Consider the following 22,323-nt stretch of genomic DNA (forward strand, 5'->3'; position numbering starts at 1 on the left):
CATCCTCTCCATCCTCATTTAATCACAATGCTGAATGCTCACAACATGGACGCCTCTTCTTTTATGATTTCCTTCCCTGCACCTTCCAATGACTTGTATTAATTATTCATGAATTTTATAAAATGGTCTTATATTTATCACTCATTTCACTCTCTGCCGTCACATGCATCCATCAAAATGGGGGACCACGCACAAAAGAAATCAACCAAAATTAAGAGTTGCTTCTGTTTGGAAGCGAGTGAAAGGATAGCTTAACTTCTTGAGAGACTCAATAAAATTAGTTTTGTTTAGTTTCTTAGAAACATATAATTTCCTGAAAAAGCTTTTTTCCCCTTTTGCCTAAATTTTGAAGGTAACTACGGTTCCCACTTCCCAGCTTTTTTTTTTATTAAGAGTAACTAATATGTGTAATAATTTAAATAAATAATAATATATAAGTTAAATTATAAACTTACATTGTTATTACAGAAAAATAACTTTTAAATTAAAGAAATTGATTTTTTAATAATAATAATAATAATAGGTTAAATGTAATAATGATTTAAAAATATCCCTGTAACTTCTCCACATAATGAATTTAAAAACTAAATATTTTTTATAAAAATATATTTAAATTAAGATTTTATAATTAAATTTAAATTTTTGAATAAGAAGTTAGAAATTATAATAATGGATAGGATTATGGGAGGGAAGATTTAAGGAGAAAAGTAGTTTCACAGTTTTAGAGATACTGTTGTTATTATTTTTAGAGATGAAAAGAAGTTGTTTTTACGATAGAGACAAGAATGTTGAATTATGAAATTTGGAGAGAATATTACTTATCATGATTTTCTATTTAAATTCAAGAATTCAGGTAAATCAATGCTGCCACTTAGAGAGTTAAAGTCATAATTTCATGACTTATGTATTGCCCATTACATTGAAATTTAAGAAAAGACTGCAAGACTAAATATAGACATAAAATTATGACTAAATATTGCTAGTTACCTTTCTGTTGTGATTATTTGTGGAACAAAATATTGACTACGCTTGCTATATCATAGTATATATATCTTTAATATCTTCGAACATTTTAAAGAAAGTATCAAAACATCACTGTATTTGCATTCATCACACATACACACATATTTGAGGATAAATATGATATTTTCATTTGTATATATAAGGTATTTAATAAGCACACATACATAAGACAATCTCATAACTAGTCAATCAATAATTTACACTATAAAGCATTCATGAGTTCCAAAGTTTGCAATCCACACACCATTTTCCCTTGTTTTTGCTACCTTTGTTCATATATCTCCTTAAATTATGTTCCTGATAAACATATGAAGAGATTATGCCTACACTAGTATAAAATAAGCTTATAAGAATGCTTTTTTTTTAACCTTAGAAAAGCGCTCCCATATTAAGTGCTTCGAAATATACCATAGCGCTTTACATATGTTTTAAATGCATGAACTCTTTTCAAAAAGCGTTCCCATATGTATAAAAATAAAAAAAGCATTAGAAATGGCCTACGAAAGCGCTCTCATAAGGGTGACCAAACGGGAGCGCTCTTGTAAAAGATTTACTATTATTGAAAGAATTTTTAACAATAATTATTTTAAACTTTTTACATTGGTTATTAGGAGAAAGTAAAATAAATGAAAGTAAAAAGTTGCCTTTTTATGTCAGTTGTTTAACCAACATGGAAAAGACTTTCCACAACAGTTATTTCCTTTTAATTGTTGTAGAAAGTTTTTTTACAATAGTTTTCTGCATAACTATTGTTAAAAGTATATTTTTTTTATTTTTTTATATATCCATAATCCATAATTTAAAACCTATAAATTGTATAGATTACACAACACATAAACATTCAGCCAACAGAATTACAATGACTATATAACAAGTTACAACTATACTAAATATACATAATTAATCCAATATCAATAGCAATGTTAACTAAGCAACCAAACAATTTAAATACCCAATTTCATTTATACAAATACCTAATAACTATCATAAAATATAAATTTGAAAATTAAAATAAAGATTTGAAGGCACAAATTCATCTATTAAAATACCTAACTATACAAATATTCAGTTAAATCAACTATTTATAGTACCAATAAGCAATAAAAATTGACAAAAATAAATAAAAATAAAGATTTATGGTAGATTTTGCAAAAATTCTCTAATAAAAGAGGAAAATGGAAGAAGATGAGTAGCACCCACACTTGTAAGTTGAAATGGCAAGGCGAGGAGAAAAGTGAAAGGTTTGAGTGAGAAAGAAAAAAGAGAGAAGATAAGAGTTTACTCACAGATTTGAAAAAGTTGAAAAAAATGTATTTGAAGAGTCGTTCAACCAAACAATGGAAGAGGAAAAAGATGAAAGAACCTAAAGAGAAAATGTATTTGAAGAAGATTATCAACAATTGAAGAAAGAAGGAAAGAAAATGGAGAAAAAGACCTCCAGAATGAAACCTACTAACCTCTAAAGTACTCAAAATAGCGAATGACAATGAATAGAGAATGGCCGACGGCAACAAATTGACAAAGAATGGCATGAGTTGACGCAACTATGATGAAAGGTCAAACCTTTTCGACATCTTATGGATGTGAGAGAGTTGTTTTTTAAAACACAAAATGGTATGTTGAATTAGTTAAACTGATATTGTTTCATACTTGTTATGTTAGTTTATATAAAAAATTGATGTAAAAAGTGCATATTTTTTAGTCTTTTTTTGTTTTTGAAAGTTTTCCATGTCTTTTTCCTATATAATCAATGTGAAAAAACTTTTTTTTGTCAGTTGTTTGTCTAACCAACATTAAAAATCTTATATATAATTACATTTATGTCAGCATCTTTTTTTATTATGGTTTTTTTATAAACCTAACATTAATTAGCAACATAAAAAGCTTATTTTTCAGTAGTGATTCTCATCATGCATGTTCAACATCAACAAATCCAGTAAAATTATTTTTTACCTTAAGGGAAAAGAAGTGGCTTTTAAAATAATTAAGATAATTGATAACATCATGCTTTTAAGATAAAGTTTGAGTAGAAGAGAAAGAAGTATGAGATAGTTAAGAAATTATAAATATAAATTTATTAAAGTGTATATACGGAAATATAAATGTGGAGGCAGTAAATCACAAGCTTGTTTGATTCATTGTAAAATATAAAAATAGAATCATAAGCATAAGCTTGCATGGTTCATTGTAATATATCATTGATATTAAAAGTCAAATTTTAGTAACATCAAATATGCATGTTAGTTATAATATTCTTCCTGACATTATCAAGTTTATCTACAAATAATATAAAAAGATAAATAAATGTCCTTTAAACCTCTAAATTTCCTAAATTACAAATATTAAAAAAATAGAGAAATCAATTCTTTTAAAATAGTTGGGATCCAAAAACCCTCTCGAAAAACAGTTCAAACCTTTTTTCAAGATTAGGTGGTGCTCATTCAGCAGATTTTGATGGATGCTAATGAAGCTGCTAACCTTCTTTCCAAGCTAGCTTTTTCTTGTGTTAATGGGTACCTTGTCTTCTCCCCTCCCCTTGAGTTCATTTTTGTTTTGGTGTAGGACATTAGCACTGGCATTTAGTTTCTTACTTTGTAATAAAAAATAAAACCAAATGTGTACCAGTGTAATGCATTGAAATTTGAATAACAGAATATGGATATCGGATAGCGTGAGTCGAAAATAATTTGTTTATTGCATAATATTAAAAAGAAAAAGAAATTTTCCCTAGTTTTTTATCCAAGTACATAAAAACATAAAATCGCTTTTTTAATAACATGGCCACAATCGAAGTCGTGCAAAACTACACTAAAATGGCAATCCCAAGCTGCTTTTTTAGAAAAGGCGAGTCAAGCCTCCACCAAAGTCCAAATTAAGGTATATCATCTCCACCCTCGGGGTTTGGCGGTTGAACCAATTAAGGAGATTTGATGAAGAATCATATCATTGGGAAGTTTAGAGCAGGCCATTCTGTTGTAATTCCATCTTCTTGTGGAGGTCATGATGTTGGCAACTCCTATGTGGATCTGTATTCAACAAGCAGTCTAGAAAGAGACTTGATCATATGAATTTACCTTCCAAGTCAAAGAGGGTGAGCTCTCGCTTTGTGGGAATATAATAATATGCTTGTTACATTTATATTTGTCCTCAAAACCTTCACCCGCAAGCTATTGAATTTAGTGATCTGATTCTAACAAAGCTTTATGATAAAAGTAATGTTTTAATTTTGTGAGCTTTCTAAAATTGATATTATCGTCTTTTTCTAAATTAACTCTTAACTGACTTGCAGGGCTCTATTGACATTAACATTTTTTAAACAAAAGATTTTTTATTTACAAGTATTAATTCTTTTCTTTGTCTTCAAGCTAAGCCATATAGAAATCTTTCTGTTGGATAAATTAAATCTTGCTTGGTTGAGAGACATATATGCAAATAACATTAAGTCATTAGTGAAAGAGTGATGGGATATATAGGAGGAACCTTAGTTGATGAGAGTTATGGGCCTTCATTCATTTCCATCAACACTACTAAAAATGTGATGGCTAAATTTTGCAATGCAAAGAACAAAGATAATGAAAGAGAGTCTCTATCTGATACCATACGAAGGGTTGAACTCCTTAGAGGAATCGCGGTTGTAAAGTGCTCTCATACAATTGTCATGACTCATGATTATTTTCTTGAGGTGATTATTAGCATCAATAATGTTAATTATTTTTGTTTTTATTACTAATACGGGTACGAAATTAAGTCAAGCCTAGAAAATAAACTGACTGGGTTCTTTTTGGGTGTATCCAAGTTTCTTGGCATTAATGTAATATTAGACACAGAGGCACTTTTTTGAGGGGTAGGTCTTAAAAATAAAGAAAATGAAGGTCTTAAAAATGTGGACGGCGTAAACTGGGAAATCGCATGTGAGCTGGTGACTTGAAATTAATAGCACATGTGTTCCCTTTGATTCGTAGTTTCGTACCCTTATCTCCCTCCCTCCTTCAAGTGGACCCCAACATCCCCACACCATTTTTTGACTTTTGACCTGTCCTCCTTCCTCACGCTCAGCTTCTTCTTCTTCTTCTTCTTCTCCTCCTCCTCCCCCATTTTTTATAGGTAGGTGGAAATTCTTAAAATATGCAATTAATTAATGTGCCTCAATTTTCTCAAACTCATTTGCAGGTTATATATGGATTAATCCATCACGTTGGGCTCATATTTCTGGCTTTGATTGATGACCATCATCACATTAGGAGTGCTGTGTGCTTGTATATCAATGTTCAACCCCCCCCCCGGGGGGAATAGGAACAACCTTTTGCATGGAACATATGATGCCCTACATCCATCCCATATTAAATTGAGACAATGAGACATTTTTGGGCAAAAACTTTATCACTTTAACTATGTTTGCATTCCCAAAATTTTAATTCAAGATTTTTTATTTAAAATAATCTTGAAATACATTCAACATTAAATATAAGAACCTCTATTCTAATTTTTAATTAAGTTATACAACTCTTTATCATTTGAATTTTGGTGAGATGGTTGAATGGTACCTTCCTTCATTGGGAAGTCAACTCCACAAACTTTAGAGAAGTACATGTGCCATTGGTGATTGGCCCAAGAGGCCAAGAGATTAGTGGCAAGTGGCACCTTACTCGTATGCTTATTTTAATTTTCTGCTCTGTTTTATTTAATAAGATGGTATTTATATATTTTTTTAATGGAAAGGAAAATTTCATTTAAAAAACTGTACAGTTACAAAAAGGCAAAAGCGAATAACATCATACTAGTATTTATATTTTAAATTGGGAGGTTGCATATTCAAATTAAATATCAAGAAAGTTCATATTTTCTCTCTTTCCATGTTTCTTCCAGTGATGGCTGCATGCCAATGGATCCGTATGGCAATATGACCGATTCCTATTGGCCCCCCCGCCCACCCCCCCCCCCAAAAAAAAACCCCCAAATAGAAAGAAAAGCCTTGTTAAAGTATCTAAATTATTCATAAACAACAGAACTTTAATATTAACACGGTAGATATCTTGTATTCCATTTTTAAAATTAAGTAAGAACTTTCTGCAGCCTCAGTTTTTTTTTAATTTATTCCCAAAAGATAAAAGCTAAATGAAAAGTAATATCTGGGGATACTATACGATATCTTGTATGTACTTTTACAAGTGAATTGAAGTTCATAGATGTCACCCTTGCTATAATTAATATCAATGAACTATATAAGACCGATGAAATATTCAAAAGGTGAAGTGGCTTCTGGGAATCTGCTGGTCATCAAACGCCTTATGTTAAATATCATTTTCCCGAGAAAATAAAGGCGAAAATAATCATGGAGAATCATACTTCCAAATTTTGCAGAACAAGTCGTAACTAGCTACAAGAAGCATCCTCCAGAATTTTCCACAACAATACCAACCACTTGGCTATTGTAAGACTTTGATTCACTCCAGAATCGATCGACCGCCTTATCCAAGAGTTCAAGTTAAGTTTGTATTTATTACTAGATGGAAAAATTGGGATAGTACGTAAAATTTTTAATTTTTTTAAGTTTGTCTTAATTATTAACTTGACCCTTTAGATTTAATTTTTATCAATTTGATTCCTTAACTTTGTTTCAGTTATTGATTTAGTACTTATTGTTTAAATAGGAGGTAACACCATTAAAATTTATTAACATGAATGATGAATATTAACAGCAACTGCACAAATTAATGAACATAGGGGAGGGGAGAGGAGGAAAGGAGTTTTAATAAACCTTTATTTAATTTAAGAGGGGAGGAGAGGGGAATAAAAAATAAGTTAACAATTTTATTTTTGTCAAATTTAACTTGATTTTTTTTTTTGCTTTGAACAACAATTGTGACATTATAATTTGTTAAATTTTAATTTTAATAATTTGAACTTATATTAATAAAAAATTGAAGAATAAATACATTAATATTATATTTTATTAGTGAGTCTAATGAAAAATATTACAATTTTATGCATTAGAAAATTATATATTAATTTTTATAAGGTGATAAAATTTATTTTATTATAAGAAAGAGAGAAAGAAAGATAATATATAATCTCTTAACATTAAAGGTATTTTAAAATTTTTAAAATAAATGTTTAAATTATTTTAAATTATTTTCTCACTTTTCTCCCCTCCAAAAAACCCCCAAATTGAAGAGAAGGGCCCTCCCCTCTAATTTTTAAACCAAATAAGGGGCTGCCTTCCTCTTCCTTTATTAGATACCTTGTGGGACAGGAAGCAAGCCCCCTCCCCTCTCATCCTCTCTAAAAACTTTCAACCAAACACACTTTTAATGATGAGTTTTATTGGTAAATATGTTTTTTTTAAAAGTATCTTATCAATTAAAATTGAGAGAGTATTTTGTTAGCTTGAATTTTATCCCTTTTGTTAAATAAGAGATAAATCTTAAAACTATGTTGACTTTACTATCAAAAATGATATTCCCTTGATCCAAACTACAATATAAATTTTTTTCTAGAAATACTGCTTGATCCAAAATATATGGAAATAGGTAGGTTTTATATATTATTTTTCAATTATCGCCTTACTTTATTATACTTCACTTAAGTAATTAATGATAATATTTTAAATAAATTTAATTTTATATTTATTCCACTATAATGATACAATTGGAAAGATGTGGATTTTTAAAAAAAAAAATTTAACCAACTCTTTTTGAGGAATGTAAATTAATTAGCAATGATTTATATTGTAGTTTAGAAAGAGTATACATAAATAAAATTTAAATCATTTAAAGTTAAGATTTGCACATTTATGTGAAGTTTGCATTTTCAAGAAAGGAGAAGAATATTTTATATTTTATATAAAAAATTCACAAAAGTTTAGGAATTTTAACTTTACAAGAAAATATGCATTTTGAAAATATATAGTAAATTGTGAGTTAAAATTTTATTTAAAAGTAAGAGATTGAATAGGTCAACTAAAATAAGAATTTTTTAATATGGATTCAATCTTAATTTATTATATTATGAGAGATTAGCCTTTTTTACTATATTAGTCCTTATTAAATGTATCTTTTAGTAGTTAATAAATAAATCATTATGTGGGGTCATGAGCATCATACAGAACTAAATCATTGAGCCACGTTATGGGATATGGTAAATTTTTAAATATACAAATACAAATATAAATGTGTTATGAATATAATTAAAAGTGTGGGTATCCATTTTTCTTACCTCCTCCATAAAATTTCCACCGTCACGAGTGTTACATTAATTATGTTTTATATGCCATTGCATTTATATAACTCTTGATGTAAGCTCATGTTTAAGACATGCCATTTTTATTTTATGTATGAAAGAGAATATAAGAGAAGTCATCCTCATTTCTGTTACTTTTATTCTTCTCTTCCTCCTCTTTCTTTTCATTTTTATTCTTTTCATATTTTATTCATAACAAAATGTAAATATATAAGAATATATAAAAGGTTGAATTACTTTGATTATCCTCATAAAATATATATCTCTTGATGTTTGTTGATCCTAAACATTTTTTTAACAATATTCTTTGGCAATTTTTAACAATATTATACATACTTAATTTTTTTTTATTAATATTTATTTATATAGTATAATTTTATAGTTATTATTATTGCTAATAAAATTATATATTACAGAAACCCAAAAAAAAAAACATAAGACAGAACAGAGACATTCCAATCGTTACATTTGATCCCGTGACAATATTTTATTGTATTTTTATCTAATGAGATTTTTTAATTCGGTGTACTGTAGATTCTAGGTTTTGGAAAACTAATAATGATCAGTAAAGTAATTAAGAACTGATATTTGAAAACTGTATTGTTGGGAACGTCCGAGTCATGCACATATGACCTAACCATGGAAAAGAATTATAAGATAATGAATACTGACATCTAACAAATGTATTTATTTTTAGGGTTAATATATACTTCAAACATTGAACTATAGATTCAAAAGTGATTTGAATCCTAGACATATTTGATACATTTTAAACCCTTAACAAATAAAATTTGTATGATTTTGCTCCTACTATTAAATTAAAACAAATGTATGTTATTTTAAAAAAATTAAGTATAATATGTTATTTTTATCAAATTTTACTCCCTCTCTCTCCTACTCTCATTTAAAAAAAATTGCACATTAGACATTAATTTTTTAAAATATAATAGTGTTTGTTTTAATTTAACAATGAGGTGAAATTATATAAACTTTAATTGTTTAAATTCAAAATGTACAGGATAAGAATTTAGGGTTTAAATCACCTTTAAATTTATAGTTTAAAATTTAAATTATATATTAACCCTCACTTTTATTTAAGAATGAATTTGAACTTCATTGGTGGCTAATTAAGGAAATGCAACGAGGCATGTAGGGCCAAAAGAAAGAGTGGGCAGCGAGGCTGGTTCTCCTTCTCCTTCGCTCTGAAAATTTCGTTGTTTTCTCTTCCCCTGGGGACGAAGAGAGAAAGAGACTCAAGGGTTCAATTTTGCGATCGACCAGATTTGACAATGGATCAAGTGGTCAACGTTGTCGGAACATACTGGTTCAAGGACAAGGCTACCAAGGAACTCACTTCTGTTGGCAATGATATCAATGTATCTCATCCATTTTCTTTGCTTTTTTCCATTTCCTTTGTTCCTTTTTTCAATTTTGTTCATAATATTAATTACAACCTCTCTAGCTCTAAAACCTGGCTCGTACAGATTTCGTTGATATCAAAGTGTGAAAGAGGTGCATGTGTCTCACAAGTCACATTCTAAAAGTCAACAACTCAAATTTGTGCAAGGATAACACCCGCAAATCGAGAATAACTCAAAATTTTGGATTCAAATCAAATCTCAATAGTACCTTCTGCACACCCACCCATATATCATATAACTTTGCAATTATGATGTCTTTTTACACGTTGGGTTCATGGTTTAATTTCCTATTTAATTATTAGATGATCCTTAGTGGGGAACCCCATTAACTTGATGGTCTTTTTTTTTTTTTTTCATGTTTAGTTCTTTGAATGTTTCCACTAAACTACAAAAATTGAAAATGACTTTTGAAATATGATCCATTCGTTATATGAGCTTTTGACATAAAATATTTTTTTTCCATCTTTGCGCTAATCAATTTTTTTTTTAATGATTGGTAATTATATAGTCATTGACAAACAGTATTGAAGGAGGAACAAAATGGTTGGTTAACAAAGTTAAAGGTTTGTATCTCTTTCCTTGTTGCACCTTATAGATTAGAAATCATCATATATATCACATTCCATTTACTTAGTATCATTGGATGAATGTCAGTTAAAAATGAATTTTGTTAAAAATTTTGTCTCTGTAGGAAAGATGCAAAAGCCATTGGCAGAGTTTCTAAAGGACAATGATCTACCTATAGGAATGTTTCCGCGAGACGCAACAAACTATGAATATAATGAACAAACAAAGAAATTGATGGTTTACATTCCAAAGGTGTGTGAGGTAGGATACAAGGATTCATCAGTATTGCGTTTTGATAAAACGGTGAGTGGTGTTTTGGGAACGGGGAGGCTGGTAGAAATAGAGGGAATGAAGACCAAGATGTTGATTTGGATCAAAGTGACCAACATTGCTTCTGAAGGGCCTTCTAAGCTCCACATCACAGCAGGCTTGAAGAAAACTAGGAGCAGGGAAGCTTACGAAGTTTCTAGGGATGGTGTTGGTGTAGAAAAATTCTAATTCTGTTTTAGACCATTTTAATGCTTTTGTTTTCCCGTTGTATTGATGCATTGTTGCAAGTAGAATGATTGATGATCTATACTTTTAAGACTGCGTTTGGGAAAGAAGGAAGTGCTGTGATTCGGACTTCGGTGAATTCCAACATAACATGCAAATTGCAAAATGGAAAAGACAAACAAAGACATGCACCAGCCGGGAATCGAACCCGGGTCTGTACCGTGGCAGGGTACTATTCTACCACTAGACCACTGGTGCTGGGTGGCGAGAAGGTGAATATATAGTCAATATGAAAATATCCGTTCCAATTTGTCCTGCCCAAAGCAACATTCATTTCAGAGTGGTGTTCTGGTGTGATGAATGATTTGGCTCTCTTTATATTTTTATTTTTAACTTTATTTATTTAGTTGAATGCATTTCATTTTTCATCCCAAAAAAGAAATTATCCAAATAACTAAGTCAGGGATTTGATTTAATCTCATTAACCTAATGATATCAATTCTTTTCATGTAAAAAATACTAATAACATTTCTTAGTCTAATAAACAACAAGTTTTCATGGGGGGAAAAAAAACTTTTTCCATGGACCTGTTATTTGTGTGACAATCATGTATTTCACAGCAAAAGCAGTTCATAGAGATGTACATATATAATTATATACAGAGCACTCGTACATTTCACGGGAGGAGGCTAGCCAGGATAGTTGGGTTTGGTTTGGGATAATGATTACTAAATTGGACATTCCATGGTAGCCACATAAACACAGAATTTAGACTCTGCTCCAAGACAGAAGCAAGCACATGGCCGTGTTTTGGAAGATCCAAATGAGGTAGGGAAAGTAGAGTCAGTACGTAATTCAAAAACGGAGGAAGAAAGATTTGGAAGCTTCATAAGAGGACCAACAAATAGCAGCGGCGGGAGCATGAAAGAGCATCCTCGGCAGACAGCCTCTCATGAGCCCTCTGTATCCCTCCTTCTTGATCACGCTCTCAATCACATCCCCTATCGAACTGCTGCACAATTTATCACACCCACAAACCCCCTGTCACAATCCACATCAAATTTCATTACTTTCATTTTCTTAATCAACCAACCACCAATGACCAATCCAAATTTATACATCACTTACTTACCTGGCATTGCAGCTGAGTTTTCACTACATCTAGTGGCGTAGTCACCGCCGCAGCCGCCACCCCTGACACCGCTCCCGCTGTGGCGTGTACCACCACTCTTTCATCTTCTTCTGAATTCACCGGCGACAACTCCGTCAGCCCCCTCTTCACAGCCTCGTATGTCGCAAAATGCACCGCTGTGAACGGCGCATTCATCACCACCGTCGTCCTGTACGACGCGTACAACGCACCCGCCCCTTCTTCCTTCAACACCTTCTTCACGCAATCCCACACACCCTTGTACGGACTGCTCTTCAGCTGTAATCTCTGCTTCACTACATCCATCGGCGTCATCACGCCGTCGCTCGCGATGGTGGCGCAGACTCCGGAAGCTGCGTGGGCGGCGGGGTTGTTCCGGTTTCCCCCGGAGAATTTCTCTTTGCAGATTTCGTACACCGAGAAATACACGGCGTGTGCGGGACCAGCTCCGAGACCCATGGCGGCAATCCCGCGATAGAGTCCCGAAGGGCCTTCCAGCTTCAGGATGGAACCGAGGGCTCGCCGGACTCCGCCATGATGGCCTGGGTCCAACCCGGTCATGGCTTGCATTCGGGTCTTGAGCGTGTCCACGGGAAACATCGCCATGTGCTCGATTGAACCAGCGATTGACCCCGCTGCCATGTACTGGCAGAACTCTAAGCCGTCATGGGTTAGCAACGGAGAGGCGTCGGTGACCATTGGGGGCGGTTTACGAAGCAGGTACGAATATGATAACTTAGAATATAACACTTGAAATTATATTCTAACTGGTTGGGGAGGCTTAAAGAGAGAGTGAAGGGGGAGGGGCTTGAGGGTAAGTGAAAAATATCTGAACTTGCTTTCAGTGGGAGAATATTTGAGAGATGGAAGAGGGGATGGGGAAGAACAAAGAGACTGAAAGGGGAAGAAAAGGAGCTTTCAGGATTACATTTTTCTTGCTATTATTGGAGACCCAAAAGGAGGAGCAGAATCTAGGAATACCAGGTGTATGACAGTGAAAATGGGTGCGAAATTGATGGAAAGGAAGGAATTGAAGCTACAATGTTATTATCTGAATTGGCCATCTCGCTGTACTCTTCTTGCCAGAACGACTTGCATAAGCTTAGTGTCTAGCGAGATGACATTAATTAAGGGCATTATTTGTCAACTCATAAGAATCCAATCGAGCGGATGGCATATGATCTCTTAATTAGCCCCTCTACGTCACACGTGTTTATGTTACCTTGTGAGGCTAAACAATTGTCAATCTTTAAAGCTGCTTTGTTTTAGATCCTTCGTTTTGTCTCACATGTCGCTTTATTCCTGTATGTAACTGATAACCCCTTTGAAAGACTTCAACTTTAGGGTAAATCGGTGCACTACTCAAATATTCCAAATGATATATGATATATTTTGCATCATATCATGCTGACTCTGAAGTTACATGTGTGCTTGTGCTTAATTTGATTTTTTCTAAGGACACGCGTGTTATGTCGAATTTACCATCTGAACATCAATGAGTAGAATATAGCAAGTAATATCACGTATAGCTGTGGCCAGATGCCTCGTCTTCTTGTGTTCAATCTCAAGTAGCTGTTTTAACATCATATCGTTGGAAAGCATCTTACCAATTTTCACCTATCAGGTAACTCTCATTGAGCTGAAATATCCCCATAGGATGAACAAGACAAGACATGCACGTTTCATTATGTGAATGTGTTTTTAACTTCATATATAAAGTTTTGTTAAAAGACCTTAATTTTTTTATTTTGGACCCTGTATAATCATGTTTTCAAGTCATGATATCGCTTGGCCTAGGATGCCTTGTTGCTTATAGATGAACTGCAAGATTATGTTCAGCTTGTTTCAAAATATAAGTACATTTTAACCATTTTACAAGAATTAAGAAAAAAATAATTAAAAATATTTTGTATAATTAAAATGATAAAAAAAAATAATCTCTTTCGAATGTTACTCTCCAATTAAAATCAATTCATCTTAATTATATTTAATTTTTTTAATACAGTCTCTCTGGAAATTTATATATATATATATATAACCTCTTTTTATAATATAATTCATAAAAAAATATGAAAAAGAAGAATTTAATATTATTGACTTTTTGTAAAGTGTCATTCCCTTTGTTTAAATTATAAGACATTTTTAAATAAAATCTCACATATTAATAAATCTTATTAAATACATTTAATAATTTTATTTTTTAAAATAAATATATAAACTTTCAAAAATATCTTTAATTTAATTAACATTAAATAAAAAGAAAGAGAAAATAATATTAAAATAAATATATTTAATAAAACTTTAATCTTTTTAAAATATTTTATATTTTAATATAATAATTTTTTTAAAAAATATTTTATAATTTAAGAAAAAAAATATAGTTGCTAGTAGAAAAGGGTTTATATTTTGAAAAGGGCGGGGGGTATTGTATATGCCGATATAATTTATTAACTCAAGACCTCTATACATGCCAACAGCAGCACTAATATTTTAAAATGTTCTTAAACGTCACCTACTGTGCACGCGTGCAATTATGATTCAAATTTCACTAAGTGTTGAATATGAGAAATACTGGTTATAGGGGTTATCCTAGCTGTGTTGGCTTGTGATTGTGATCCTGGTGATAGGGGTTTAGCCTAAGTGGGCTTGGTTTCGTCGCTTGTATTTAAAAAAAAAAAAAGAAAGAAATACTTGTATTATATGTTATCCTATAGTTTTTTTTTTTTCCCAATGACATTACCTTTTTAATGTAGAACCCTAAACCCTAAATCCAATAAAAATTAAAATCAAATAAAAAAAATACTCGATTGATATGTGAAATAAACCTCCCATTTAATTATTTTTTTAAGGATAATAAAAAGAGATCAATACGTATTATTGATTAACAAAGGCAAAAAATTTACTAAAACATTCAATTTTGATCCTCAAAAACTTCATGTTTCTAATTATCAAAGGAGTTAACAATAAACATCAAATTAATCTTTTTATTAATTTAATCTTGAAATCTTGCGTGTTTTGAAAAGATCAAGAGATCATTCATTTTCTTTTGTAGGTAAACCTTTTTTTTTGTCAAGGCAGATCATTCCTAGGCAGAGAGCAAGCTCAGAAGACAAGCCCAAAAGTACAAAGACTAAAAACCCGTTAATGTTTGATCGAGCAACGAGCCCGGTTTCTCTAATCATTATTCAAAATTGTTACTTCTGTATTACCAAAAAAAAAAAAAAGGAAGTATTACTCCTATTCCTGTAGATGAAATGAATGCGAAAACTTGTAAAGTTTACTGTATGAGAGTGAAATTGCACCTTTGGAAGCTTTGTTGACAGGTAGGAAAAGTGCTCTGACATCTTTGAACATAAATTACTCGTTTTTTGGCCGGAGGAGCTGAATTTCTCAGGCTACTTGGGTTACCGATCACTGCATATTTCCAAACATGCACTCAATTATTTGTCCGAAAGCACTATACAAAAGATGGTTAGTCTTTTCTTCTCGAAACGTTAAAAAAAATTATCATATATATTTTTTATTTATAAACAAAATTATAAATTTTAATAAGTTTTTATTACATTTTTTTAAATTGTCATTCATGAAGTCCATGTTTATTTTTAGCTAAATAAATTTATTTCATCAATTACAAGAATAATTTAGTCTAAATTTTTTAATTTTAGATATAATTATATACTTAATCAACTTTTTTAAACTACACATGAATTAATTATTTTTTTTGCATATTTAAAAAATGTTTAGGAGTAAAATTTGACAAGAAGAGCTTCTTTGTTCCCGTACGAATCAAAGTGAGGAAATAAATATGGCAACAGGAATGAGCAAAACATGAGTGATCACCGGAAACATGTTTAAGTGAAAAGCAAAAAATGTGAACCAATTAGAAGGCAGTATGAACCAATGGCAATTCATTGGAAAAGCCACGTGGCTTTCATGCTTCATAAACAAGAGCTCCACTGCAATAACATGAACAGATCGTTTCCTGAACCAATCAACGTTGTGACACGCGTAGAAGCTTGGAGGGGAATAGTGGCCGTAATTGTGAGGGTGGCAACATTTTGGATCAACACCGCCAATGCATCTCATTGGTGCTCAAGGTGGCAGCCCCCTTGTTACCTTATGCATGCACGTGCTGACTAATCAAAACATCACACGTCATAAAATTTTAATCAGAGTTAGGCAGCCAGCACGCATTTGTAAATATAAATAAGAAAAATATAAATGGCAAGTCACAGCTTAAATTAAAATGCACAATTAGAGGTACTCGCTCTGAGTCCATCCAAGGAATTTTTCACTGTTATATTAGTATGTTCTTTACATGTCAAAGATATTTCTTCAATCTTCACATTTTTTATCATAACTTCAACAAACTCAAGCATTTTAAACCCCAATCCCTCCAACAAGGATCAGCCTCATTCATGTCAACTATTTAAGCCGCTCTTTTGGGATGTAACTTCGGTTTACATGCACAACACAACTCTCTTCATATTTCATGATGATTTGGCTTGTCAAAATTAAATGCTCATTTTTCTATGCATAAAAAATAGGGTTATGATATAATCTACTATCAATGTGTCCATGCAGTTGCACTTCATGTCTTTAATTTTTTTTTGACTCGTCCCAATTTTTTTGGTATGACTAACAAATTTAAATAGATTGGAGTTTCAGTATATGCAATATATTTTTTTTAATTCTATTTATAAGTTACTATATGTGCCGTATACTTTTTTCAATTCTATTTATAAGTTATTTATAATTATATTATCAAAATTAAGGAAATGTAATCAAATCATTAACGTTGTTTAATTTTTTTTTTTCAAATTATCCTTATTAAATGTATTGTTTTTAAAAATAATTTCTCTCCGACAAGTTTTTTGTTTTTGCTCATCAAATATTGTGAAAGAATAACATTAAAAAAATTAATAAAACCACCTTTTAATACGAGGTGACTTGTTAAAAAAAAAAAAATCTTTTAGAGAAGGACTCATACATGGAGAGCATCGTTCTACTTTCTAGTGCCAAACCCACGAGTCCGCCACACGCCTGAGCTTTTCCCAAGATCGCGATCGTCCACCTGTTCTCGATTCGACGGGCTATATTGAAATACATTCAGCTTCTGTCACGGCTCCTCGCCACGATTGCTTCCTTTCACCTTTACCATTCAAAGTTTTAGCACACCACCGTTCATTGATTCTTCTTCATTGCTGCTTCTCAAATCTATTATCTTTTCCACTGCTGGTTTTCCAGATTACACCGACTTGTGTCAGAAATGGCTCTTGCATGTTCCCGAGTATCTTCCTTTTCTCTTTCGCCCATTGGTGCGGGTGGTCTCCCAATAAATCACACTTCTTTGCGTTCTTCGTCTCTGAGTCTTGCGAAGATCAGAGGACGCCGAAGAAATTTCATGGTCAGGGCGTCGCCTCAGGCGAACTCTGCAGCCACTGCCGTTATTTTCGAACCATTTCAGGAGATCGAGAAGGAGGTTCTTGCTGTTCCCATTTCCCCTCAAGTTTCGTTGGCTCGCCAGTTCTACCAAGATGAATGTGAAGCTGCCATCAACGAGCAGATCAAGTGAGTGCTTGTCATCTTACTCATGACATCTTTTTCTTCTTAGCCAAAAGGCCGAAAAGATATTTTGTATCATATTTTTTCTTTTCTTTAGAGTACTGTTGGTAATAACTCTAATTAAATTCGCCTGACAGTGTGGAGTACAATGTTTCCTATGTGTACCACTCCATGTTTGCATACTTTGACAGAGACAACGTTGCTCTGAAGGGCTTTGCCAAGTAACATTCGGACAAACCCATAGGCTTCCTTCATATAATTCATTCTCTAATGAATTGCATGTTATGATTTCCTGGAGGAAACAGGTTTTTCAAGGCATCAAGTGAAGAAGAAAGAGGTCATGCTGAAAAACTTATGAAATATCAGGTTTTTGCCTCCTCATAATCCATGAGCTAAAACCTTTTAGATTCTTGCTTGAGGTATATAGATGGGTCCACCTAATGATTCTTGTAACTGAGAATTTTATAGAACGATCGTGGTGGACGAGTGTTACTTCACCCTATCAAGAATCCTCCCTCGGATTTTGAGCATGTTGAAAAGGGGGATGCTTTGTATGGTGAGTCTTCTGGTTGCATTATTCAAATCACTTGGTAAATTTCATCGTGAAGTATATGTTCATGCTCTTCAGTCGGATTGTGATTCTCCATATCTATTCAAAAATTGACATTCTTTAATCACTCCTTATCCCAGCTATTATATAATTCACTTGCTTAAACTTTCATTTTTTATACTACTAAACTTTTGGTTCCCTATTTTACTTGCGTGATTTATGCAGCTATGGAATTAGCTCTGTCTTTGGAGAAGTTAACAAACGAGAAACTGCTGAATGTGTACAGTGTAATGTCTTTTTCTTTCGCTTCCGGTTGAAAATTTTCCGGTTTTCCCTGATAGCAAACTGCAAATTATTATTATACCTTTGTGTTTAAAGGCTAATCAATACTAGATTTTCCTTGTTCTTGAATCTTGATCAATGGTAGGTTGCAGACCGCAACAATGATCCTGAATTGGCCCACTTCATTCAGAGCGAGTTTCTCCGTGAGCAGGTAACATTGATCCGTTTTATGGCCCTTTTTAACTCACTTGAATTCTGGAGCTAGAGCCAAGAGATAGGCACGAAATTTGAAAGGAAATCCCTATATAGTCATTCTTATAATTTCTTGAGTATTCCATTGTGTTTTTTTTCCGTGAGTATTTTATTACGTTAAAGGATTAAAAGGAAAAAATACTTCAAAAGTGTTTTAAAAGGAATGTTGGATACCCTTGCATTTTAGAAGAAGTAACATTGCCCTGAAAGCATAAAAAGTAGAGCAATGTTGTCCTTTTCTAATGGTTGACTAATGTTGGCTAATGGGTTGCTGAAATCACTTGAAGACTGTCACAACCACAAGCTATTTGGGTAGAACTCACTTTCAAAAGGCATCTCCTAAGGGGAGGGTGCCTAGCTGACTTATAAACCACATTCCACTAATGTGGTCTCCCATTGTGGGACTCATGACATAGCCCACCCTTTAAGAGCTGACATCCGCGACAACTCACGCTCCACGAGGCTTTACTCAGCCTTCGGCCAATCAGCCCCTCCGTGGGTAGCCCTTTCTGCAAATGGCAACTCTCAATGAAAGCACCAATGTGACGAATACAAACTCAAAGGGAGAGCCCATCCCAAAAGACTAACTTGTTGGGTAGGAGAGCCCCTCACATTTATAAACCCCACAATATTTATGAGGCTCCTTGATGTGGGACTTGTGACAATGCCACCCCGTCAAGAGCCGACGTCCCTAGCGGTTTCACTCCACAGCACTTTACTTGGCCTTCTGCAGATCAGAACCCTTCGTGGGTAGCCCTTTCCATGACACCGAACTCTCAATGAAAGCACCAATGTAACGAGCACAAGCCTAAAGGGAGAGCCCATCCCAAAAGACTAGCCTGTTGGGTGGGAGAGTTTCTCACACTTATAAACCCTACAATACTTGTGAGGCTCCCTGATGTGGGACTCGTGACAATCAATGTCACAACCACAAGCCATCTGGGTAGAACTTATCCCCAAAAGGCGCCTCATAAGAGGAGGATTCCCAACTGACTTATAAACCACATTCCACTAATGTGGCCTCCCGATATGGGACTCATGATATAGCCCACCCCTTAAGAGTCGACGTCCGCGACAGCTCACATTCCACGACGCTTCACTTGGCTTTTGGCCAGTCAGTCCCTCTATGGATAGCCCTTTCTGCAAACAACGACTCTCAATGAGAGCACCAATGTCACAATCATAAGCCATCTGGGTAGAACTCACCCCCAAAAGGCCCTTTGTAAGGGGAGGGTGCCCAACTGACTTATAAATCATATTCCATCAATGTGGCCTCCCGATATGGGACTTATGACATAGCCCACCCTTAAAGAGCCGACGTTCGTGAAGGCTCACACTCCACGATGCTTTACTCAGCCTTCGGCCGGTTAACCCCTTCATGGGTAGCCCTTTTCGCGAACGTCGACTCTCAATGAAAGCACCAATATCATAACCACAAGCTATCTGCATAGAACTCACCCTCAAAAGATGCCTCACAAGGGGAGGGTGCCCGACTGACTTATAAACCACATTCCACTAATGTGGCCTCCCGATGTGGGACTCATGACAAAGATTGAACACTTGGAATGATGCAATAGGGCTAGAACGATTGTGGGGCAAGCAAGCTCAAATTTTCATGGTTTTACAAAAGAGAGGAATTTGGAAACTGATTCATGTCGCATTCTAGGTGTTCAATCTTCAGGAATCACCGTGTAAGGGCCGAGCTATTGAACTATACTATTTTCAAGAAGGGAAGAAGATGCAGCATAATTTCTTCACTACAAAGGGAAGAAGATGCAGCATAATTTCTTCACTACTATGTGTATTTCAAAGGTAATGGATGGGTGTAAGGGCACTCAGATCTACACTGATGCTCTGACTGCCACTGCCGGCGGCGACAAGCTAGGCCACCTTAGAGCCCAATCTATTTGGTCCAAATCGATTAGGAATCTGAACGCTACAGTAATTGCTGACATTGTCTAAGGGCCTTCTGCCTTATGGGTTACCTTTGATTGATCTTCTAGAACTAAAAATTGAACTATTATCAAGCCCATTGATTTTCTTGAAACTCTAGCTGATTTATATCAAAGAATCAACACTTGCCCTCAATTCGAGAAACCCAAGGTGTGTTTCGAGCAATACGCAATATTTCATGGGTTGTCGGATTCGAAGTTGCTTCGACGAAGCCTTCAGTCAGCAAGACAACATGCAGTTGATGTGCATTCTAAGGTCGTCTTGGCTTCTTGGTTAAGGTAGGAAAGAAAAGAGGATGAGCTTATTGGATCATCTGCTATGAATTGTGGACGAAACATTGAGTGTCCCAAAGTTACCTAACAGCCTGTGTATGACTCAGAACTAGTATTTGATCCTTGTATGTATACTTCTCGAATGCTTTGTACTCCTCTAGAGGAGGTCGATGATGAAACTTCAATGGATGATTTCAAAGCTTATTTGCCATGTCACGTTCTCAGTGTTCAGGAGATTTGAATAAGCTGTCAATCAACGTTAGTTAACCATTGAAAAATGGCGACATTGCTCTATTTTTTTTTTATTGGGTAACATTGCTCATTCTAAAAATAAGAATATTCAATACTCCTTTTAAAAAAATTTTGAACATTTTTGCCCTTTAAACCAAAAAATATAGAGAAGGAAACATGAAAATTGATGCAACACATACTCGCTCATTTAAAAAAGAAAGGGAAATGGGAGATGAAACAGAAACCAGAGAGTGAGAGATGAGGGGACAAGAACATAGAGGGAGAGAAGAGAAACAGAATACTTGAAAAAGATGAAGGCAAAAGAGTGGAGGGGAAGGAGGCAGATGAAGAGGGAGTGAGAGTGAGCTTCCAGAGAATCATAATACTCAAATATTCTTTCTTCCAAGTCTGATCCCACTTACATGAGACAACCTATTTATAAGCATGAGGTTTCCTTCCCAACAAAGAAACCTCTACCCACTTGCTAAAACAAAATATTTAAAATCTTCCCACTTGCTGGCTGGTTTCCTTCATAGGGAAATTTACAAAAAGTAGTTAAACAAAAAGTAACACAAAGCTATTTAACTATTTTCTTCTAAAGTAATATTTACCATATTTTCTATCAACAATGTTCTTCAGTAAGGTAAACCAAACACGTTTTCCTTTGTACAGGTTGAAGCAATCGAGGAGATAGCGAACTATGTGGCTCAATTGAGAATGGTTGGCAAGGGTCACGGTATGTATCCATTTATAATACATTTCATTCCCTATTGTTCATCCAATATTGCTTTGTGTATTAACGCAACAAAATTCAAAATATATAGACTCAAACCAATCATAAGTAGGCGTATAGTTTAGAAACTTGTCAAAAGTGAATTCCCTGATAGTCCACTGGATAAAAAAAAATTGTTACATTCATGGATGATTATTATCACAATTGCTGGTTCTTGGCTTGTAGGCGTGTGGCACTTTGATCAAAGACTTCGTCATCATGCGTGAGGAAGACAAGGGATGACCAGTTTGGTCTTGTGATTCTCAGACGATTGCTTTGCTCTAGTTTGGCTTGTCGGTTTGCTGTTTTCGTGTTTGCAGGATGTTGAAATTAGTGCGGCTAGGTGGTTTATTAATTAACGGTGAGAACTGGAATGGAAATAATAGTTCTACGCAATCGCCTTGGGTTAGAAATGAAAATCGCCGTTTCAATCGTGCACATGAGCTCACACAGAAATTCCACGAGACCAATTAAAGCTTCACTTCAAATCCAGAGCCGTCATAGGAAATGTTAAATTTAGTTCTGCCGCTTGCATAATAGCATAGCCGGAA

General features: G+C 33.8%; 3 protein-coding genes and 1 non-coding gene across 5 annotated transcripts; 2 read left to right on the forward strand and 2 right to left on the reverse strand.

Annotated features, from left to right (window-relative positions):
• The first annotated feature begins 9,551 nt into the window (after positions 1-9,551).
• Positions 9,552-11,109, forward strand: LOC129288238 (uncharacterized protein At5g01610-like). Its single transcript, XM_054924747.1, has 3 exons — positions 9,552-9,638; positions 10,192-10,246; positions 10,375-11,109. Exons 1-3 carry the CDS (start codon positions 9,552-9,554, stop codon positions 10,746-10,748), a joined length of 516 nt encoding a protein of 171 aa, XP_054780722.1. The 3' UTR covers positions 10,749-11,109.
• On the reverse strand, positions 10,933-11,003 carry TRNAG-GCC (transfer RNA glycine (anticodon GCC)). Its single transcript has one exon. It is a non-coding gene; the product is annotated as a tRNA-Gly (tRNA).
• Positions 11,110-11,357: 248 nt separating the features above from the next.
• On the reverse strand, positions 11,358-13,021 carry LOC129287813 (uncharacterized). Of its 2 annotated transcripts, none has more exons than XM_054924060.1 (2): positions 11,878-13,021; positions 11,358-11,757 (listed from the first exon to the last, which is right to left on the reverse strand). In XM_054924060.1, exons 1-2 carry the CDS (start codon positions 12,592-12,594, stop codon positions 11,734-11,736), a joined length of 741 nt encoding a protein of 246 aa, XP_054780035.1. In that variant the 5' UTR covers positions 12,595-13,021; the 3' UTR covers positions 11,358-11,733. The 2 variants fall into 2 exon arrangements, with proteins under 2 accessions (XP_054780035.1, XP_054780034.1); XM_054924059.1 differs by having other exon boundaries at positions 11,358-11,786.
• A 3,982-nt stretch (positions 13,022-17,003) lies between these two features.
• On the forward strand, positions 17,004-22,210 carry LOC129288424 (ferritin-1, chloroplastic-like). The gene is made up of 8 exons (XM_054924983.1): positions 17,004-17,466; positions 17,598-17,681; positions 17,766-17,826; positions 17,929-18,016; positions 18,236-18,297; positions 18,438-18,503; positions 21,673-21,736; positions 21,959-22,210. The coding sequence occupies exons 1-8, from the start codon at positions 17,165-17,167 to the stop codon at positions 21,997-21,999; spliced, it is 768 nt and encodes a 255-aa protein (XP_054780958.1). The 5' UTR covers positions 17,004-17,164; the 3' UTR covers positions 22,000-22,210.
• Positions 22,211-22,323: the final 113 nt, after the last annotated feature.

The sequence above is a fragment of the Prosopis cineraria genome, unplaced genomic scaffold (genome assembly GCF_029017545.1).
Source record: "Prosopis cineraria cultivar Desert tree isolate PC_DT_omini unplaced genomic scaffold, ASM2901754v1 PC12, whole genome shotgun sequence".
Taxonomy (NCBI): domain Eukaryota; kingdom Viridiplantae; phylum Streptophyta; class Magnoliopsida; order Fabales; family Fabaceae; genus Prosopis; species Prosopis cineraria.

What these genes read in the sequence shown, in the direction of transcription:
- LOC129288238 (XM_054924747.1), top strand. Translation starts at nt 9,552, where the DNA reads ATGGATCAAGTGGTCAACGTTGTCGGAACATACTGGTTCAAGGACAAG. An exon ending in CTGTTGGCAATGATATCAAT is followed by an intron (nt 9,639 to 10,191) that starts GTATCTCATCCA and finishes GTAATTATATAG; the next exon opens with TCATTGACAAACAGTATTGA. An exon ending in GTTGGTTAACAAAGTTAAAG is followed by an intron (nt 10,247 to 10,374) that starts GTTTGTATCTCT and finishes TTGTCTCTGTAG; the next exon opens with GAAAGATGCAAAAGCCATTG.
- LOC129287813 (XM_054924059.1), bottom strand. Translation starts at nt 12,594, where the DNA reads ATGGTCACCGACGCCTCTCCGTTGCTAACCCATGACGGCTTAGAGTTC. An exon ending in AAACTCAGCTGCAATGCCAG is followed by an intron (nt 11,787 to 11,877) that starts GTAAGTAAGTGA and finishes GGATTGTGACAG; the next exon opens with GGGGTTTGTGGGTGTGATAA.
- LOC129288424 (XM_054924983.1), top strand. Translation starts at nt 17,165, where the DNA reads ATGGCTCTTGCATGTTCCCGAGTATCTTCCTTTTCTCTTTCGCCCATT. An exon ending in GCCATCAACGAGCAGATCAA is followed by an intron (nt 17,467 to 17,597) that starts GTGAGTGCTTGT and finishes TTCGCCTGACAG; the next exon opens with TGTGGAGTACAATGTTTCCT. An exon ending in AAAGGGGGATGCTTTGTATG is followed by an intron (nt 18,017 to 18,235) that starts GTGAGTCTTCTG and finishes TGATTTATGCAG; the next exon opens with CTATGGAATTAGCTCTGTCT.